Source organism: Papio anubis, chromosome 1 (assembly GCF_008728515.1).
Source record: "Papio anubis isolate 15944 chromosome 1, Panubis1.0, whole genome shotgun sequence".
Taxonomy (NCBI): domain Eukaryota; kingdom Metazoa; phylum Chordata; class Mammalia; order Primates; family Cercopithecidae; genus Papio; species Papio anubis.
The window spans coordinates 126301836-126323822 of record NC_044976.1 but is presented as its reverse complement, the minus strand read 5'-3'; the positions used below and the strand labels follow the sequence as shown (position 1 = coordinate 126323822).

General features: G+C 46.4%; 1 protein-coding gene across 1 annotated transcript in view; it reads left to right on the top strand.

Annotated features, from left to right (window-relative positions):
• GON4L (gon-4 like) overlaps window positions 1–21987 on the top strand; it is a 240991-nt gene that overhangs the window by 217378 nt on the left and 1626 nt on the right. Inside the window, exons 28-31 of the mRNA XM_031658588.1 lie at window positions 17701–17844; window positions 19995–20091; window positions 21041–21668; window positions 21759–21861. Of these exons, the coding sequence (XP_031514448.1) occupies window positions 17701–17844; window positions 19995–20091; window positions 21041–21668; window positions 21759–21861 (972 nt within the window). The remainder of the gene's footprint in view (window positions 1–17700; window positions 17845–19994; window positions 20092–21040; window positions 21669–21758; window positions 21862–21987) is intronic.

The following is a 21987-nucleotide window of genomic DNA, read 5'->3' as shown; positions in this document are numbered from 1 at the left end:
ATCATCTCTTCAGGTCCTGATTGGTCCCAGGCAAAGGTCCCAGGCCAAGCTTTCACTTCAGCTACTGAAAGGTCCTGGGCCAAGCTGAGTAGCTCTTATAAATCTTCACTTCAGCTACTGAAAGGTCCTGGGCCAAGCTGAGTAGCTCTTATAAATCTTCACTTCAGCTCCTGACTGGTCCTGGGCTAAGCTAAATCATGCTTTCTGTAAGACAGCCAACAGACTAAGCATATTCCTTCCCCTTCCTAGTCTGTAAAAACCCCAGACACCAGCCTCATAGTGGGCAACACATTCGAGCCCTCTTCTCCACTGCAGAGAGCTTTCTTCTTCAACTTATTAAACTTTTGCTCCAACCTCACCCTTGTTACCATACACCTTTATGTTCTTGAACATGAGACGAATAACTCCAAGTACTATCTCAGACAACAAGAGACTGCTACATCTTGGTGCATTGGCAAGACTACAACATATTCTGGAGCATTGGCTGGGAATATAGGGATTAATCAGAAGGATGAATAGGAACGGACCTTTAACTCTTTACTTTCCAAGACTTCTTGTCCTCAGTTTTGTCTCCCAAAAGCAAACAAAACACTGGCCTCCTGTCAGCCATTTTAAAACAGTTAGCATAGCTGCCAGCCTTAAGACTCAGCAGACAGGCTTGCTGGAGAGGACTTTGGCAATCCCCATTTGACCTTGGGTGTTGGGAATTTTGGCTCTGTTCCAATTCAGTTTCCTTTCACAGAGGGCCTAGCCAGCATGTGGAATTGGAAGGAGGTCCTAGAGCAACTGAAGGTTCCTGGCTGAGGCTACACATCGGTGTTACCTGAAGGTCCTTGACCTAACTCTGGTCCCTGACAACCTGTCAGGGCATCAGCACAAGGTCTTCCAGTCTTTTTCTATTGCATTATTTTCCTCCTTTCTTTTCATGGCTATCATGTCTCCTATCCCTTCTTTGTTTTTCTTTTTGTTTTGAGATGGAGTTTCACTCTTTCACCCAGGCTGGAGTGAAGTGGCACAATTTCGGCTCACTGCAACCTCCACCCCCTAGGTTCAAGCAATTCTCCTGCCTCAGCCTCCTGAGTAGCTGGGATTACAGGTATGCACCACCATGCCCGGCTAATTTTTTTTTTTTTTTTTGACACAGAGTTTTGCTCTTGTTGCCCAGGCCAGAGTGCAGTGGCATAATCTCAGCTCACCACAACCTCCGCTTCCTGGGTTCAAGTGATTCTCCTGCCTCAGCCTCCAGAGTAGCTGGGATTTCAGGCATGCGCCACCATGCCTGGCTATTTTGTATTTTTAGTATAGACGGGGTTTCTCCAAGTTGGTCAGACTGATCTCGAACTCCCAACCTCAGGTGATCAACCCACCTCGGCCCCCTAAAGTGCTGGGATTACAGGCGTGAGCCACCATGCCTGGTCAATTTTTGTATTTTTAGTAGAGACAGGGTTTCGCCACGTTGGCCAGGCTGGTCTAGAACTCCTGACCTCAGGTGATTCACCCACCTCAGCCTCCCAAAGTGCTAGGATTACAGATGTGAGGCACCATGCCAGCCATCCTATCCCTTCTTTGTATGCAATGTTGCGGGTGTTTTTAGAGTCTAGGAATATAATCTTGCTGGATAGACTCAGTTGGTGCCTTAGTAATTAGTACTGTAATTCAATGAATTGTCTCTGTGGTTTCCTTGAAATAGGGGTATTCCAAGACCTGGATCTGAACACCTATTTATCTCCCAGTGATAGCACTCAGTTGGAAGGGGGTTATTTCTCCCCAAGAAACTATCCCCCACTTTATTAGGCTTTTTCTTTACCCATGTGAGAAGCCAGCACTGTCCAGGAGAACTAGACTGCCTTTCCATAAAACAAGTTAATTTTCTTCTGCTGGGAGGCATACTGTGAGGACAGCCTGTCAAACCCCAAACCTCTCTTTATAACTATTGTCTGAAAGAATTTGGAGTCAGTTTTTCCCAAGCATTTCTAATCCTACAGTGCCACATAGTGGAATGTGGTTTTTCTTTGTGGGGAGCCTTGTTAACTCTTTGTCCAAAACTTACAGTTCCTCAATTATTTTCCCTCTTGTGTCCCATTATCAGTGATCAGGCCCCATGCCCTATTTGTAGACAGGAAAACTACACTTCCAGCACCCAGGAGGAAGCCATTCTGGCAAGACAGAATTAGCCTCAATACTGTCCCCTCAAAGGAAGGACAGCCATTCAATCCTTACGTTTTTTTGAGGCACCTGTTCTGCATCCAACAACACTGGGATGGGATTCAAACAAAAAGGGATTTTATGTTTGGAAGTCAATCTATCCCATTCTCTGGAATTCTGATGTTTCTCTGGGGCCATAGCAAGGGAAGCCAGAGGTAGTATTAGGACACGTTCTCCATTACAGAGACTCTGGGGTACCTTGGGAGCCTTTTGGGCTGAGTTGGTCTAGGAAACCAACAGCGTGGACAGCTAGGGCTTTGTGCAGGTGAGCGTGAATAGTTCTGCTGACCAGCTCCTCTGGATGCATGGGTGAAGGTCATGCTTCCATTCATGGGTAGCATCTATGATAATAGCCAGGACCCAGAGGATGCGAAGGAAGGAGGAGAAGGGGGATCCCATGCCTCCCTTTCCCTCCACCCTTGGTCATACCAAAAGCAGGAAAGGGAGTGAGGGATGCCTTATATCCCTTCTCTTTCTAGATGGGTAACAAACTGTTGTGGGAAGTCAGGGACCCCAAACGGAGGGACTGGCTGGAGCTGTGGCAGAAGAACATAAATTGTGAAGATTTCATAGGCATTTATCACTTCCCTAATGATACTTTCATAATTTCTTACGCCTGTCTTTATTTTAATCTCAATCCTATTATCTTCGTAAGCTGAGGATGTACGTCACCTCAGGACCACTGTGATAATTGCACTAACTGTACAAATTGATTGTAAAACATGTGTGTTTGAACAATATGAAATCAGTGCACCTTGAAAAAGAACAGAATAACAGTGATTTTAGGGAACAAGGGAAGACAACCATAAGGTCTGACTGCCTGCGGGGTCAGGCAGAATAGAGCCATATTTTTCTTCTTGTGGAGAGCCTATAAACCGACATGCAAGTAGGGAAGATATCGCTAAATTCTTTTCCCAGCAAGGAATATTAATAATGAATACTCTGGGGAAGGAATGCATTCCTGCGGGAGGTCTATAAACGGCCGCTCTGGGAGTGTCTGTCTTATGCGGTTGAGATAAGGACTGAAATATGCCCTAGTCTCCTGCAGTACCCTCAGGCTTATTAGGGTAGGGAAAAACTCCGCCCTGGTAAATTTGAGGTCAGACCGGTTCTCTGCTGTCAAACCCTATTTTATGTTGTTTAAGATGTTTATCAAGACAATACGTGCACAGCTGAACATAGACCCTTATCAGGAGTTTTTGATTTTGCCCTTTGCCTCGTGATCTTTGCTTTGCCCTTTGCCTTGTGATCTTTATTGGCCTAAGAAGTATGTGATCTTTGTTCTCCTTTTTGCCCTTTGAAGCATGTGATCTTTGTGACCTACTCCCTGTTCGCACACCCCCTCCCCTTTTGAAGTCCTTAATAAAAACCTGCTGGTTTTGCAGCTCAGGTGGGCATCACTGTCCTACTGATATATGATGTCACCCCCAGAGGCCCAGCTAAAATTTCTCTCTTTGTACTCTTTCTCTTTATTTCTCAGCTGGCCAACACTTATGGAAAATAGAAAGAACCTACATTGAAATACTGGGGGCAAGTTCCTCCAATAACAAACCATCTGCAATCTGCACTCTCCTCTAGTGCATGCTAAAACACTGGAACTCCTTTGATTGTGAGACTGAAGAAAAAACAACTTATATTCTATTGCACAAGGGCATGGCCATCTTACACACAGGAGGTCTGGCCTCCTCAGGGAAGCATTAATTTCAATACTATCCAACAACTATATCTTATTTTGCCCTGTGAGACAACCCACATCTTTGTAAGTGTTGTAAAATTAACCCTTCCCTCTTAGCAGCCATATCAGGCAAGCCTACAGAATATAATTCCCCAAAGTCAGAGAGGCAAACCCTTGAGGAACCCTCTAATGCAACTTCTCAGTGCCCTAACTGCCTCCCTTATCTGGGCCCCCCAATAGCCATATCATCAGCCCCTCCAGCTGTGCTACCCAAAAAGCCGCCAACTTCACTGTTGCCTTTGCAGGAAATGCCGAATGGACATGGTGCTACTAGGTTTCAAGTTCCCTTCTCATTTCAGGACCTTAGACAAATAATGGGATACCCAGGCAAGTTCTCTGATGACCTTCATAGATATATAGAGGCTTTCTAAAATCTAACCCAAGTGTTTGATCTTACGTGGAGAGATGCTATGCTACTTTTATGCCATACCCTAACTGTTGCAGAGAAACAGGAAGCCCTACAGGCAGCAGGAATATTCAGAGATGAACAGCATGTCTCCTATAACCAGTCAAAAGAAAAACCCAATCAAAAGGGGAAATGGGGTAAAAAAGAGACAAAATCCACTTTCCCAATAGGAAGAGAAACTATGCCCCTTTAAAACCCTAATTGGTGCCAGGCACGGTGGCTCATGCCTGTAATTTCAGCACTTTGGGAGGCTGAGGCAGGTGGATCACCTGAAGTTGGGAGTTTGAGACCAGCCTGACCATCTTGGAGAGACCCCGTCTCTACTAAAAATACAAAATTAGCTGGGCATGGTGGCGCATGCCTGTAATCCCAGCTACTCAGGAGGCTGAGGCAGGAGAGTTACTTGAACCCGGGAGGCAGCAGTTGCAGTGAGATGAAATCGGGCCATTGCACTCCAGCTTGGGTAACAAGAGCAAAACTCTGAAAACAAAACAAAACAAAACTCTAATTGGAGTCCTGGTGATCCTATAGATGAGTGGAAAAGAAAACACTTTCTGATGTGCAAGCCTTTTAAGGCTTGCAAAGAATCAGAACCAAAACTCTTAATTACTCAAAACTGTCCTCATTGAATCAGAAACCAAATGAAAATCTCTCAGCCTTTTTGGAAAGGATGTAAAAAGCTTTAATGAAACACACCTTCCTGTCTCTCAATTCAATAAAGAACAGGTTCATTACTCAGGCAGCCCCTGATAGCAGATGCAAGTTGCTGAAACAGGCCCTGTCCAAAGATCTTTCTAGTTTTTGTCACCCTCAAGTTGATACTTTGCAGTATGTAAAGACACTCTCCTCTGTGCCCCAACCAAGGAGGTCTCAGGAAGGTACTAAGGCTCTCCTCAATTTCATAGCTGAAAGGGAATATAGGGTCTCAAAATCTAAAGCTCAGCTTTGTCAAACTTCAGTGAAGTACCTGAGTCTGGTCTTATCAGAAGGGAACAGAGCACGAGGTAAGGAAAGGATTAAGCCCATTTCCTTTAACAGTTAAGGGTATTCTTAGGCATTACTGGATTTTGCAGACTGTGGGTACCTGGGTATGGTGAGATAGCTTTCCCTTTATACCACCTCACAAAAGTAACTCAAGCAGCTAAAACTCACTCCCTAACTTGGGAACCTAAAACTCAAAAGCCTTTAACCAGTTAAAGCAAGTTTTACTTAATGCACCATTCCTCAGTCTTCTCATAGGGAGGGCATTTAATTTCTATGTATTACAAAGGAAGGGAATGGCCCTGGGAGTTTTAACTAAGGCTCAAGGTCCAGCTCAACAGCCAGTGGTTTACCTAAGCAAGGAACTTAGCCTGGTGGCAAGCAGTTGCAGCAGTGGCTTTGCTGGTGGCCAGAAGCCACTGGGTTAAACACGGGGAATAATTTAACTGTTTGCACCCCACATAGTATAGCAGGACTGCTGTCCTCTAAGGGAAGTCTCTGTCTAACAGAAAAATTGCCTTATCAAAAATCAAGCTTTGCTGCTAGAGGAATCTGCAGTCCAGTTGAAAACCTACCCTTGCCTGAACCCAACCACTTTCTCCCACAGGAAATTGGAGAACCTGAACATGATTGTGAACAGATAGTGGTACAAACCAGTAAAAGAAATGATAAGGATTGGCTGGGCGCAGTGGCTCACGCCTGTAATCCCAGCACTTTGGGAGGCCGAGGCGGGTGGATCATGATGTCAGGAGATTGAGACCATTCTGGCTAACATGGTGAAACTCCCTCTCTACTAAAAATACAAAAACTTAGCCAGACATGGTGGCGAGCACCTGTAGTCCCAGCTACTCGGGACACTGAGGCAGGAGAATGGTGTGAACCCAGGTGGCGGAGCTTGCAGTGAGCTGAGATGGTGCCACTGCACTCCAGCCTGGGCAACAGAGCGAGACTTCATTTCAAAAAAAAAAAAAAGAAAGAAATGATAAGGATCACTGTTTATATTCTCTGTAAAGTTTTGTTTAATGAAAAAGGATTTTCATGAAGAGCACTCAGCTTAATTGACACTGGGTATCCAACCTACAGGTATGTTCAAAAGTCCTTTATGTTTTTCTCTTCATAAATCTTGTTTTTCTGGAAAAGGCTTTTTTTCCTCTGTCAACTGAATTACTTTTTCCCACTCTGTCTTGCCATTCTTGGTGCATGGATGAAAGGCCCTAGGATGACTTCTGGTGGCCTGGGACTCTTTGGGAAAACAGACAAGATGCCAGAAATCCCATTTTAGAAAAAAATATCTGTTTTCCACATGGAACCCCTGGAATCCCTCTTAAAATCTGTTTTTGTCTCCCAACTATGCATGTTTATTAGGCTCCAAAATGACATGCTTTTCTAGCCCTGTTCCTAAAAAGCTCCATCACAAGCTGCTGGATCTTTTTTCTGTCTATATAGTCCTATATGAGTTATGTGTGTGATGTCTATTAAAAAACCCTCTAATTAATTGACTTAAAGAAGGATAAGTGCTTGGATTAAATATTTTTATAGGGATAATGAAGGCTTTAGTACCTTTCAGTTCATGTGACTTTAATTTTTTTTTTTTTTTTTTGAGACGGAGTCTCGCTCTGTCACCCAGGCTGGAGTGCAGTGGCCGGATCTCAGCTCACTGCAAGCTCCACCTCCCAGGTTCACACCATTCTCCTGCCTCAGCTTCCCGAGTAGCTGGGACTACAGGTGCCCGCCACCTCGCCCGGCTAGTTTTTTCTATTTTTTAGTAGAGACGGGGTTTCACCAGGTTAAATTATGCAGTGTGGGGAAAAGAAAGAGAGATCAGCCTGTTACTGTGTCTATATAAAAAGAATTAGACATAAGAGACTCCATTTTGTTCTGTATTTGAGATGCTGTTAATCTGTGACCCTACCCCCAACCTTGTCCTTGCAAGAGACATGTGCTGTGGTGACTCAAGGTTTAACGGATTTTCGGTTGTGCAGGATGTGCTTTGTTAAACAAGTGCCCGAAGACAGTATGCTTGTGAAAAGTCATCACCATTCTCTTAATCTCAAGTACCCAGGGACACGTACACTGCCAAAGGTCACAGGGACCTCTGCCTAGGAAAGCTAGGTATTGTCCAAGGTTTCTCCCCGTGTGACAGTCTGAAATATGGCCTCGTGGGAAGGGAAAGACCTGATCGTCCCACAGCCCGACACCCGTGAAGGGTCTGTGCTGAGGAGGATTAATATAAGAGGAAAGAAGGCCTCTTGGCAGTTGAGATAGAGAAAAGCATCTGTCTCCTGCCCATCCCTGGGCAATGGAACATCTCTGTGTAAAACCCGATTGTATGTTCTATTTACTAAGATGGGGGAAAACCGCCTTAGGGTGAAAGGTAGGACTTGCTAGTGCAGTGCTGCTCTTTATGCACTAAAAAGGTTTATGGAGATGTTTGCATATGCATATCAAGGCACAGCACTTTTCCTTAAACGTATTCATGTCACAGAGATCTTTATTCATATGTCTTACTGCTGACCTTCTCCCTATGATGATCCTATTATCCTGCCACTTCCCTTTTTCTAAGATGGTAAAGATAATGATCAATAACTGAGAGAACTCAGAGACCAGTGCCGGCGTGGGTCCTCTGTATACTGAGCACCGGTCCCCTGGGCCCACTTTTTCTTTCTCTATACTTTGTCTCTGTGTGTCATTTCTTTTCTCAAGTCTCTCGTTCCACCTAACGAGAAACGCCCACAGATGTAACGCCCACAGATGTGGAGGGGCAGACCACCCTTCAGTGCAAGTCAGATACTAGGCTTGCTGAATGTTCTAAGGTTGTAAACTGCTTCTTTGGCCTTTAAACTTGCCTGCTTTACAATTGGTAAGACCTGGTGACATATGGAAGTAACCATTCCCCTAACTATGCTGGAAGGAGTCAGACTTTATCTGCACCTAGCACATAATTAAAACAACTTTACCAGGTTTTACGTTCAAGTTTAAAATTGCCAAGAGTTACCATTATAACATGTAATTTAGACTACTGAAAATAGATTTACATGCAAGGTGTGCAAGAACAGTAAAATGTCTTTTTAGTCAAAGATTATAAGAAGGCATGGAAATGTACATTTTGCCTAGGGATAAAGGATTGTCTTAAATTAGATAAAATAAAGCAAAAAGTTTAAGCAAATGTGGAAAGATGGTAAAAATCTTCCAAAAGGAAACTGTGAACATATTGACTAAATTCAAAAGGGATTTTCTGAAAATGGAGCATTGAAATAAAAGCACATGGCCATGCACGGTGGCTAACGCCTGTAATCCCCAGCACTTTGGGGGGCAAAGGCGGGTGGATCACCTGAGGTTGGGAGTTCAAGACCGACCTGACAAGCATAGAGAAACCCCATCTCTACTAAAAATACAAAAAATTAGGCGGGTGTGGTTGCACATGCCTGTAATTCCAGCTACTCAGGAGACTGAGGCAGGAGAATCACTTTAACCCTGTAGGCGGAGGATGTGGTGAGCCTAGATCGTGCCATTGCACTCCAGCCTGGGCAACAAGAGTGAAACTCTGTCTCAAAAAAAAAAAAAAAGCACAAGGTTTTCTTAAGATGCTACTCTCCTCTTTAGCAAGATTTGTAAAGGGTTATGAAAGGTTCATGAAAATCTGACCCCATGGTCAAACTGATTAAGATTGAATAGAATTGGGCAACCCTTGGCCGGGCGCAGTGGCTCATGCCTGTAATCCCAGCACATTGGGAGGCCAAGGCGGGTGGATCACGAGGTCGGGAGATCGAGACCATCCTGGTTAACACAGTGAAACCCCGTCTCTACTAAAAATACAAAAAATTAGCAGGGCGTGGTGGCGGGCACCTAGTTACTTGGCAGACTGAGGCAGAAGAATGGCGTGAACCCAGGAGGCAGAGCTTGCAGTGAACCTAGATCGCGCCACTGCACTCCATCCAGCCTAGATGACAGAGTGAGACTCCATCTCAAAAAAAAAAAAAGAATTGGGTAACCCTTCTGGGTCCCCTTTCACTGTGTGGAAGCTTTACTTTCGCTTTCACTTTACTTTCACTTTCACTTTAATAAATCTTGCCATCACACACTCTTTGGGTCCGCGTATTTCTCTGATGGAGCTGTAACACTCACCCATGGCTTCATTACTTGAAGCCCGTGAAACCACGAACCCTTCAGTCGAGAAAAGACCTTTGATTAGGAGAAGACTTCGCGTCTCATTCCCAGGGACCCTTCCAGGATTTCTCCAAAGCAGTAACACTGGACCCCTTTTGCTTGCTGTTCTGTTCTATCTTCTGGCTAGAAATTGGAGGAAAACACCAGGCACCTGTCAGCCATTTAAATGTGACAAGCGGCCATGCACGGTGGCTCACGCCTATAATCCCAGCACTTTGGGAGGCCGAGGCGGGTGGATCATGAGGTCAGGAGATCGAGACCATCCTGGCTAACACAGTGAAACCCCATCTCCTAAAAATACAAAAAAATTAGCTGGGCGTGGTGGCGGGCGCCTGTAGGTACTCAGGAGGCTGAGGCAGGAGATTGGCAGGAACCTGGGAGGCGGAGCTTGTAGTGAGTCAAGATTGCGCCAGGTACTCCAGCCTGGGCTACAGAGCAAGAGTCTGTCTCAAACAAAAAAAAAGTGACAAGTGCAGCCACCAGACTTAAGACATGGGTGTGAGGCTTTCCGGGAAAGGGCTCTCTAACGACCCCTGGCCCTCTGGGCTGGGAGCGCAGGTTTGCCTGGAACCAGGTTCACCTTTCTCTACCTTTCCTGGGAAAAGCCAAGGGCTGGCTAGAGGCAGAAAACTGTTGTCTCAAACTCCTGGCACTGACCCAGTTTAGATCATGGCATGGTGAGAAGCCTCTACTGCACAGCCACCCATGCATGCATTCCCTGCCTTTTCTGACCCATGCCTCCTGGGTCCTAACGTCCTCAGAGAAGACTTTCTTGAGGCCCTATACTTTAGGATCTTTCCTACCCCTGAGTCTAAGAATCTTTTGGCTAAGAGCCTAAGTCGAGTGGGGAGGTAATCCAAAGACCTTTGCCCATGGTGCCCCCAGGCTTATTCTTATGCAAATGGGTATCAATATACTTATACGGGACCTGTCCCTCATAACCTGTACCCTAGGCACTATCTGGAAGATCAAAGGCAGAAAGAGTGAAACTCCATCTCAAAAAAAAAAAAAAAAAAAAAAAGATAAAAAAAAGCACAACAAGGTTTTCTTAAGATGCTGCTCTCCTCTTTAGCAAGATTTGTAAAAGGTTATGAAAGGTTCATGAAAATCTCACCTCATGGTCAATCTGATTAAGATTGAATAGAATTGGGCAACACTTGGCCGGGTGCAGTGGCTCACGCCTGTAATCCCAGCACTTTGGGAGGCCAAGGTGGGCACATCACGAGGTCAGGATCTGTATATAATACCATCCTATAGCTAGATCTCTTTTGTAAACAAGAGGGCAAATGGAGTGAAGTGCCACATGTACAGGTTTTTTTCTCACTAAGGGATAACCCACAATCATGTAAAAAATGTAATTTACATCCTACTGGGGGTCCTCAAAGCCTATCCCCATACCCATGTCTCCCCACGGTTCCCCGTCCCACTAGTAAGGACTCTCCTTTGGCCCTATCGACCCAAAAGGAGCCAGACAAAAAGATGGCCAAGGAACCGAAAGGCACCAATGGCCCTTGATTGTGCCCCTCCAAGCCATGGGAAGAGGAGGAGACTTTGGCTCAGCATGAGTACATGTCCCCTTTTCCCTCTCAGGCTTAAAACAGATCAAACTGGACCTAGGAAAATTCTCAGATAATCCTGATGGATACATAGACGTCTTATAGGGATTAGGACAATCTTTTGATTTAGCATGGAGAATATTATATTATTGTTACGTGAAACATTAACTACCAACAAAAAAGAGCCTGCCTTAGCTGCGGCCTGGGAGTTTGGGGGTATCTGGTACCTAAGCCAGGTAAGTGATAAAATGACATCAGCAGAAAGGGAACAATTCACCACAGACCAACAGGTAGTTCCCAGTGTGGATCCCCATTGGGACCTCGATTTGGAGCATGGAGACTGGAGTCGCAGGCATTTATTGACTTGTATACTAGAGGGATTAAGAAAGACCAGAAAAAAGCCAATAAATTATTCAATGATGTCCACCATAACGTAGGGAAAGGAAGAAAACCCTATGGCATTTGTAGAGAGACTAAGAGAGGCATTAAGAAAGCATACCTCTTTGTCAACTGACTCTATTGAAGGCCAAATAATTTTAAAGGATAAGTTTATCACTCAGTCAGCTGCAGACATTAGAAAAAAAACTTCGAAAGTCTGTCCTGGACCCCGAGCAAAATTCGGAAACTCTATTGACTTTGGCAACTTTGTTGTTTTATAATAGAGATCAGGAGGTGCAGGCTGAATGAGACTGAGACAAGAAGAAGGCCACTGCCCTAGTCATGGCCCTCAGGCAGACAAACTTTAGTGGCTCTGAAAGAAAGAAAGGCTGGGCAGGCAACCCGCCTAACAGGGCTTGTTATCAGTGTGGCTTACAGGGTCACTTCAAAAAGGACTGCCCAAACAACAATAAGCTGCCCCTTTGTCCACGTCCCTTGTGCCAGGGAGATCACTGGAAGGCACACTGCCCCCGAGGGTGAACGTCCTCTGGGCCAGAGGCCACTACCAGATGGTCCAACAACAGGATTGAGAGTGCCCAGGGCAGGCACCAGCCCATGCCATCACCGTCAAAGAGCCCCAGGTAAGCTTAACCATTGAGGACCAGGAAACTGACTTCCTCCTGGACACTGGTGTGGCCTTCTCAGTTTTACTCTTCTGTCCTGGACAACTATCCTCCAGGTCTTTCACATCAAAGGGGTCCTAGGACAGCCAGTCACTAGGTATTTCTCCCACCCCCTAAGTTGTGACTGGGGAACCTTATTTTTCTCATATGCCTTTCTTATTATGCCTGAGAGCCCTACTCCTTTACTAGGGAGGAACATGTTAACTAAAGCAGGGGCCATCATATACTGGAATATAGGAGAAGGAATACCTGTTTGCTGACCTACTTAAGGAGGGAGTTAATCCTGAAGTCTGGGCAGAGGAAGAGCAATACAGACAAGCAAAAAACGCTTGTCCAGTTCAAGTTAAATTAAAGGATCCTACTTCCTTTCCTTATCAAATCCATACCCCCTCTGACCAGAAGCCCAATAAGGGTTACAAAAGATTGTCAAAGACCTAAAAGCACAGAGATTAGTAAAACCATGCAACAGTCCAGGCAACACTCCCATTCTAGGCATACAAAAACCCAATGGACAATGGAGGTTAGTGCAAGACCTCAGAATTATCACTGAGGCAGTTGTTCCTCTGTATCCAGTGCTGAGACCAGCTGGGTCGGGGAGACCCCAACCCAGCAGCGCTAGAGGAATTAAAGACACACACACAGAAATATAGAGGTGTGAAGTGGGAAATCAGGGGTCTGACAGCCTTCAGAGCTGAGAGCCCCGAACAGAGATTTACCCATGTATTTATTAACAGGAAGCCACTCATTAGCATTGTTTCTATAGATATTAAATTAACTAAAAGTATCCCTTCTGGGAAGCGAAGTGATGGGCCAAATTAAAGGAATAGGTTGGGCTAGTTAATTGCAGCAGGAGCATGTCCTTATGGCACATTTTGCTCATGCTATTGTTTGTGGCTTAAGAAGGCCTTTGAGGCCGGGCGCGGTGGCTCAAGCCTGTAATCCCAGCACTTTGGGAGGCCGAGACGGGCGGATCACAAGGTCAGGAGATCGAGACCATCCTGGCTAACACGGTGAAACCCCGTCTCTACAAAAAAAAAATACAAAAATCTAGCCGGGCGAGGTGGCGGGCGCCTGTAGTCCCAGCTACTCGGGAGGCTGAGGCAGGAGAATAGCGTAAACCCGGGAGGCGGAGCTTGCAGTGAGCTGAGATCCGGCCTCTGCACTCCAGCTCGGGCAACAGAGCGAGACTCCGTCTCAAAAAAAAAAAAAAAAAAAAAAAAAAGAAGGCCTTTAAGTGGTTTTCTGCCCTGGGCGGGCCAGGTGTTCCTTGCCCTCCTTCCGGTAAACCCACAACCTTCCAGTGTGGGCTTTATGGCCATCATGAACATGTCACAGTGCTACAGAGATTTTGTTTATGGCCAGTTTATGGCCAGATTTTGGGAGGCTTGTTTCCAACAATCCAGTTGTACCTAATCCTTATACTCCACTCTCCCAGATAATAGAGGAAGTAGAATGGTTTAAAGTTCTAGATCTTATGAACACTTTCTTCTGCATCCCTCTGCATCCTAACTTGCAATTTTTATTTGCCTTTAAAGATATGTCAAAAATTTGCCTTTAAAGATCTGTCATCTCAGCATACCTTGACTGTCCTGCCATTCATTTTTGGGGTTGAGATACTAGGAGGACTAGGAACTGTCATTGGAGGCTTTACCACCTCCACCCAATTCTATTACTGTTGGGGAAAAGTGGAGTGTTGGGAAAAAAACTGAGGCAGGACTTGCATGCCTGACAATAATGTAAAAGAGTCTTGAAACATGTCTGGGGTCCAGGGTCTAAAACCCCTCATGGCCTTTGGAACACCAAGCTCTGTGCCAAAGAGTGGAAAGCTGCCCTGCTGCACCACACTCTAAGCCCAGGGCATAAAACCCCTTGTGGCTTGGATGGAATCCAGGGCTCAGGGCATAAAACCCCTCATGGCCTCTGGAATGTGTCTAGACATGCTGGCTCCTTGCTTCTAGCCCTCCCAGGCTCATAGATCGATTGTATCTTAAACTAGAAGAACATGTTCCCCATTATCTCAAGTAGCAGAACATGTTCCATATGCTTCAAAGAAAATGCTAAACCATCACAGCTGTAGATCATGTGCTTGATACGCCGCTTTCTTTCAACCCCCATATCCTCACCACCTGCTTCTTTGTTTGATCACCAATAAATAGTGTGGGCTTCAAGAGCTCGGGGCCTTCACAGCCTCCATACTAGCATTGGCCCCCTCGTCCCACTTTTTGCACTCTTGTCTTGTCTCATTCCTTTGACTCCGCCAGACTTCATAGCCCCCATGGCCTGGTGTTGGGTCTGATCACCCCAATATATTACAAATTATCACAAGAGTTAAATGATGACATGGAACAAGTCACAGATTTGCTGGTCACCTTACAAAGCTAGCCTAACTCTTTAGCAGCAGTAGCCCTCCAAAATTGGAAAGCCTTAAATTTATTAACAGCTGAAAGAGGTGGGACCTGTCTTATTCTAGAAAAAGAGTGTTGCTATTTCATTAATCAATCCAGAATTGTCACCAAAAAGGTTAAGGAGCTTTGAGACTGGATACAGTGCTGGCCACAAGAGCTCCAAGACACAGGACCTTGGACTATTGTCAACCAATGGATGCCCTGGCTTCTCCCCTTCTTGGGACCCTTGGTGGCTATTATGATGTTGCTTATCTTTGCACCCTGCATTTTTAACCTCCTTGTAAAATTTGTCTCTTCCAGAATAGAATCCATGAAACTGCAAATGATTCTACAAATGGAGCCCCAAATGACCACCACTAGCACCTACTATCGAGAACCCCCAGACCGACCCACCAACCTGTTCTCGCACCATGACACCAAAGACTCCCCTCCCGAGGAAGCCTCAACTGCAGAGCCCCTTCTATGCCCCAGTCAGCAGGAAGTAGCTAGAATGATTGTCGCCCAACTTCCCAATAGCACTTGGGCTTTCCTTTTGAGAGGCGAGACTGAGGGATTAAGTGGCTAAGTTGGCTGGACTTCCTGTGTCAATAGGGACTTCCCTAAGGGAACTTTCCCCTAAGCCAAAATAAGTCATAGCTGCAAGCTAAGGGATTGAACCTTCAACCAATCATACAGGGAGTTTAAGCTCTAGCTGTAGCCTGATGTTTTTAACCAATCACGCCTGCCAACCTACAAGCGGACAGAAAATAAGCTAATTCTATATGACATAAAGAGAAAAAGGGGAGGGGTCATAAGGCGATATAAGCATAAGACACCCAAGCCAAAAATGGCAATGCTTCTGGGTCCTCTTCCACCATGGAAGCTTTACTTTCACTTTCGCTTTCACTTTAATAAGTCTTGCCAATGCAAAAGAAAAAAAAAAAGAGTAAATAGAATTGTGTATAGGATTTCATTAAAATTGGGGTTAACATTAATAGCAAACTTATGGAAGGGTAAAATTTGGCTTTCTCTCTTGAACAGGATTTTTATGTAATAGTAAAGGCTAATCAAAGCATTTTGCTTTTTCAAATTTTTGAGTCATCCTTTTGGCAAAACTAATGACTTATGGTAATCTGAAATTCTATTTCATAATATCAAGAGTTTTAAACCTGTAAGGACCAGTCACAGTGGCTCATGTCTGTAATCCCAGGACTTTGGGAGGCTGAGGCAGGTGGATCACTTGAGGTCAGGAGTTCAAGACCAGTTTGGCCAACATGGTGAAACCCCATCTCTACTAAAAATACAAACTTAGCTAAGTGTGTTGGAGCATGCCTGTAATCCCAGTTACTCAGGAGGCTGAGGCAGAAGAATCACTTGAACCCAGTGGAGGTTGCAGTGAGCCAAGACTGTGCCACTGCACTCCAGGCTGGGTGACAGAGCGAGACTCTGTCTCAGAAAAAAAAAAAAGAGATAATTAATTGCATCAGCATGGTGGTGGGTGCCTGTAATCCCAGCTACTTGGGAGGCCGAGGCAGGAGAATTGCTTGAACCCGGGAGGTGGAGGTTGCAGTGAGCCGAGATCAGCTCCATCTTAAAATAAAAAATCAAAAAATAGGCCAGGCACAGTGGTTGATGCCTGTAATCCCAGCATTTTGGAAGGCCAAGGTGGGTGGATAACCTGAGGTCAGGAGTTCGAGACTAGCCTGGCCAACATGGCAAAACCCTGTCTCTACTAAAAATACAAAAACTAGCCAGGCATGGTTGCGTGTGCCTGTAATCCCAGCTACTAGGGGGGCTCAGGCAGGAGAATCGCTTGAGCTGGAGAGGCAGAGGTTGCAGTGAGCCAAGATTGTGCCACTGTACCCCAGCCTGGGCGATAGAGTGAGAGTCCATCTCAAAAAAATAAAATAAAAAATAACAAAATAAAAATAAAGAGATAATGTTGGCCAGGTATTTTGGCTCACACTTGTAATCCCAGCATTTTGGGAGGCCAAGGCCAATGGATGGCTTGAGCTCAGGGTTTCGAGGCCAGCCTGGACAACATAGCAAAACCTCACCTCTACAAAAAATAAAAAGATTAGCTGAGTGTGGGGGTGGACACCTGTGGTCCCAGCTACTTGGGAGGCTGAGGTGGGAGGACTGCTTGAGCCTGGGAGGTTGAGGCTTCACTGAGCCATGATTGCTCCACTAACATTCCAGCCTGGGTGACAAGCTCAAGACCTTGTCCCCTCCCCAACTCCAAAAAAAAGAGAGACAATGTCTCAGGCATGCACAGTGGCTCACACCTGTAATCCCAGCACTTCAGGAGGCTGAGGTGGGAGAATCCCTTGTAGCCAGGAGTTTGAGACCAGCCTGGGCAATACAGGTCCCAGGGATCCTCTTGACTCAGCCTCCCAAATAGCTAGGGCTGGAGGTGCACACCACAACATCTGCCTAATTTTTAAGTTTTTTGTAGAGATGGAGTCTCACTATGTTGCCCAGGCTGGTCTTGAACGCTTGGCTTTTTTTTTTTTTTTTTTTTTTTTAGATGGAGTCTTCCATTCTCACCTAGGCTAAAGTGCAGTGGTGCAATCTCAGCTCACTGCAACCTGCACCTCCCGGGTTCAAGTGATTCTCCTGCCCTAGCCTCCTGAGTAGCTGGGGTTACAGGTGCCTGCCACTGCGCCCAGCTAATTTTTTTGTATTTTATAGTAGAGATGGGGTTTCACCATCTTGGCCAGACTGGTCTCGAACTGCTGACCTCATGATCCACCCACCTTGGCCTCTCAAAGTGCTCTGATTACAGGCATGAGCCACCGCACCAGCCCAAACTCCTGGCTTTAAACGATCCTCCTGCCTTGGCCTCCCAAGTGGTGGGATTACAGGCATGAGCCACCTTGCAAGGCCTGAAAATTCTTTGTAATGTAAGCTCTAAAGTAGTACATGAGTTTGGGTGTCTCATTTCACATCCATAATATAGCAAACAACATGAAATATGTACATCTCTTGAAGCTGTTGCTCACATCTTAATTGCTTTGGGTGGCTACCCACCAGTGGGCCAAGGTGGATGGAGGTTAGGGTTTTAAATTAGATCTCATAGTTGTAAACTAGAATTTTAAACCAATCATCTCTCGTATCCTGGTCCACTAGTTCTTATCCTTAGAACCCTCAAGTCCTGCTCTAGCTGTATTGTGACTCCTCTTTTGTCCACTTTGCACTCTGGTAGTTTGAGGAGCAGCAGGCTTTTGAGAAGAGCCGCAAGTTCCTTCGGCAGCTGGAGATTTGCTTTGCAGAGAACCCCTCACACCACCAGATGATTATCAAGGTCCTCCAGGGCTGTGCAGACTGCCTTCCGCAGGAGATCACCGAGGTATTCTTTCCTGTCCTGCTTTCTTCCTATTGTCTTCTGGGCCTTAGGCCTTTCCCTTGTCTCTTTACCCAATCTACTCCATACCTTTTTGCCTCTGGAATGTCATGGGCTTCCTGGAGGAGATGAACAAGGCAAGGACTTTTTAGGCTTACCCAAAGCATAAAGCACTGGGGTAGGGAGGGATTGCTACCTGAAACCAGAGCCTGTCTAATCTTCACAGGCTCAGGAATGCCATGGATGTCCTGGAAGGGATGCTCAAGGAAGGAGGTTCTGGGGCCTGGGAGGGGCCTTACCTCCTTGTTCTGCTTGGGGTAGTGCCCTAGCTGGAGACCAGTAGGGCGGAGTGGAGAGTGGAATCATTAGGAGTCATATCTAATATTAGTACCCTTCCCCTGGCTGGACATGGTGGCTCACACCTGTAATCTAAACATTTTGGGAGGCTGAGGCAGGCAGATCACCTGAGGTTGGGAGTTGGAGACCAGCCTGAACTGAGAGGAGCCGGGCACATTCCTCAGCCCCGGGCTCAAAACAAACAAGCCCAGTACAAACACATCCCATCCTCCCATCCCACCACATATCGCCATATATCTCTCAAACTTCCTGAGCCCAGTACAAACACCACCTGGAAAAGTCTCCGATAAGGAGGCAGCCGTTCAAAGTTTTACTGAAAGCGCGGGAACCAAAAAGAATTCCTTTGTTCCCCTGTAACTTTCGGGCTATAAAAAGCAAACATTCGCATTGTTTGGGGCCCTCTTGTATGCTGTGTAATGGAGGGACCAAGTTCGAACTTGTCGTAAAGATCCTTGCCGCTTGGCTTTGACTCTGGACTCTGGTGGTCTTCTTTGGGGAATAGAGGGTCTGGGCATAACAGAACAACATGGAGAAATCCCGTTTCTACTGAAAATACAAAATTAGCTGGGCGTGGCGGCGCATGCCTGTAATCCCAGCTACGCAGGAGGCTGAAGCAGGAAAATCGCTTGAACCTGGGAGGCGGAGGTTGTGGTGAGTAGAGATCGCACCGTTGCACTCCAGCCTGAGCAACATAAGCGAAACTCCATCTCAAAAAATCAATCAATCAAAATAAAATATCTGGAGCAGTAGCTGGGCAAAGGGGCACTCAGGAGGCTCGCGCCAGAAGATCATTACTTGAGCCCAGGAGTCTGAGGATATAGTGTACCACTACGGTCATGCCTCTGTAAATAGCCACTGCACTCCAACCTGAGCAAGATAATCTCTGTTATCTGTGAGACCTTGTCTCTCTCTTTTTTTATTTTTGAGATGGAGTCTCACTTTTGTCCAGCCTGGAGTGCAGTGGCACAATCTCAGCTCACTGTAACCTCTGCCTCCTGGGTTCAAGTAATTCTTGTGCCTCAGCTTCCCAAGTAACTGAGACTACAGGCCCCCGTCATAACATTCCACTAATTTTTGTATTTTTAGTAGAGATGGGGTTTCACCATGGTGGCTAGGCTAGTCTGGAATCCCTGACCTCAAGTAATCCCCGCCCTCGGCCTCCAAAGTACTGGGATTACAGGTGTGAGCCACCATACCTGGCCTGTTTTTGTTGTCGTTGTTGTTTTGAGACAGGGTCTCACTATGTTGCCCAGGCTGATCTTGAACCCTTGGGCTCAAGTGATCCTCACACCTCAGACTCCCAAGTAGCTGGGTTTACAGGTATGTACCACTGCACCCAATTGAAACCCTGTCTCTTAAAAAAACAAAATTGTTGGCTGGGCGCGGTGGCTCATGCCTGTAATCCCAGCACTTTGGGAGGCCGATGCAGGCAGATCACGAGGTCAGGAGATCGAGACCATCCTGGCTAACACGGTGAAACCCCATCTCTACTAAAAATACAAAAAATTAGCCAGGCGTGGTGGCAGGTGCCTGTAGTCCCAGCTACTCGGGAGGCTGAGGCAGGAGAATGGCGTGAACCTGGGAGGCAGAGCTTGCAGTCAGCTGAGATGGCGCCACTGCACTCCAGTGTGGGCAACAGAGCGAGACTCTGTCTCAAAAAAAAAAAAAAAAAAAAAAATTGTTGGAGCAGACATGCATGTGGGTTGACTTGGTGAGCATCAGGCAGGGTTTCTTCCTTTGGTGTGCCCCGAAGACATAGGCGGTCAGGACACCTTTGACCCAGAAGACCATCTCTGCAGGTCTGTGACAGCAAATCCTACAAGAGCAAGGAGCCCCATGAGGCCACCCAGAGCAGGACTGTCAGGACCACCAGAAAAAGAGAGATGCCTGTTTCAGGTGAGTGATCTGCCAACCCAGCCCTTCTGTTTCTCAGTCTCATTCTCCTGTACTCCAGACAGGAACCTCCATGAGCCTGGATAAATAGCCTTTACAGGGATGGATATACCACCTCTTTCACTGATGTACCCATAGGAAGCCCTTCTCCTGTTCAGGCTTTTTCTATCCTATGGCCTCACTCCTCTTGCAGAATTAAGAGTGCGTGGCTGGGGGCGGTGGCTCACGCCTGTAATCCCAGCACTTTGGGAGGCCGAGATGGGTGGATTACCTGAGGTCAGGAGTTCAAGACCAGCCTGGCCAACATGGTTAAACTCTGTCTCTACTAAAAATACAAAAAAAAAAAAAAAAAAAAATTTAGCTGGGCCTGGTGGTAGAAGCCTATAATCCCATCTACTCAGGAGGCTGAGGCAGGAGAATCCCTTGAACCCCGGAGGTGGTGGTTGCAGTCAGCTGAGATCACACCACTGTACTCCAGCCTGGGCAACAAGAGCAAAAATCCGTCTAAAAAAAAAAAGACTGCTACAAATTTCATGCGATTCAACATTGTCTTGTGTTTCTATTCCTAAAACTCTTCCCCCATCTCCAAATCTACTATAATCTACATCGTAAAGACTGGGCCATTCTCAGCTTTGGCAGTAGGACTTTGTATCTTTGCATAAGTGACATTATGCCCCCCACCTCCACCCAACTCTTTTATTATTTATAATTTTTGTAGTGATGGGATCTCACCATATTGCCCAGGCTAGTCTCAAACTCCTGGCCTCAAGCGATCCCACCACTTTGGCTTCCCAAAGTGCAGGCATTATAGGTGTGAGCCACCATGCCCGGCCCTCTTTTGTATTAGAATTTTTGCACAGTACCTGGCCACAGTGACCTATGGTAATTTCTTGTGCTTAGGTGCGTCTTGATCCTGACAGTACCCTGAGATCCTTATTTTCCTCCTAAGCAGGATTGCCAGTGGGGGGCACTTTGCCGTCCCCTCGAGAAGTGACTCTTACAGAACGGCTCCTCCTGGATGGCCCACCACCTCATTCACCAGAGACTCCTCAATTTTCCCCCAAAACTGGAGCTGTACTGTACACTGTTAAGAGAAACCAGGTTGGGCCTGAGGTTCTCTCCTGCCCCAAGGCATCCCCCAGACTTCAGAAAGAGAGGGAGGGCCAAAAGGCAGTGGGTGAGTCAGAGGCTTTGATGCTGGTCTGGGATGCATCAGAAACTGAGCAATTGCCTGGTACCGTGGAACCCCATGCTTCCTTCCTGAGTCCTGTTTCCTCAAAGACCAGAGATGCAGGGAGAAGACATGTGTCCGGGAAACCAGACACTCAAGAGAGATGGCTGCCCTCAAGCAGAGGTAGGGTGAAGACAAGAGACAGGACATCCCCTGTCCATGAATCTCCATCAGGAATTGACACGTCAGAGACTTCTCCCAAAGCCCCTAGAGGGGGTTTGTCTAAAGACAGTGGAACACAGGGCAAGGGTCCAGAGGGGGAGCAGCAGCCAAAGGCCATAGAAGCTACAGTGTGTGCCAACAACAGCAAGGTCAGCTCCACTGGGGAAAAGGTTGTCCTGTGGACAAGGTAGGTAAGGGTGGATGACGTGTGTTTGGAAAAGAGCATAGACCACATCCATGCGGCTCCCTAGGGTTAATCATGATACCTGCGTTACAGGGAAGCTGACCGTGTGATCCTCACCATGTGCCAGGAGCAAGGGGCACAGCCACAGACCTTCAGCATCATCTCCCAGCAGCTGGGAAATAAGACACCTGCTGAGGTAAGTGGGAGTGGGGGTGGAGAAGACCCAGTAAAAACAGGACAAGATGGACAACAAAGAGATAGAAAGGCCAAAGGAGGAGCTTTCACATCCAAGACAGTAAGTGGTTTTTGTAAAGGTCTGATC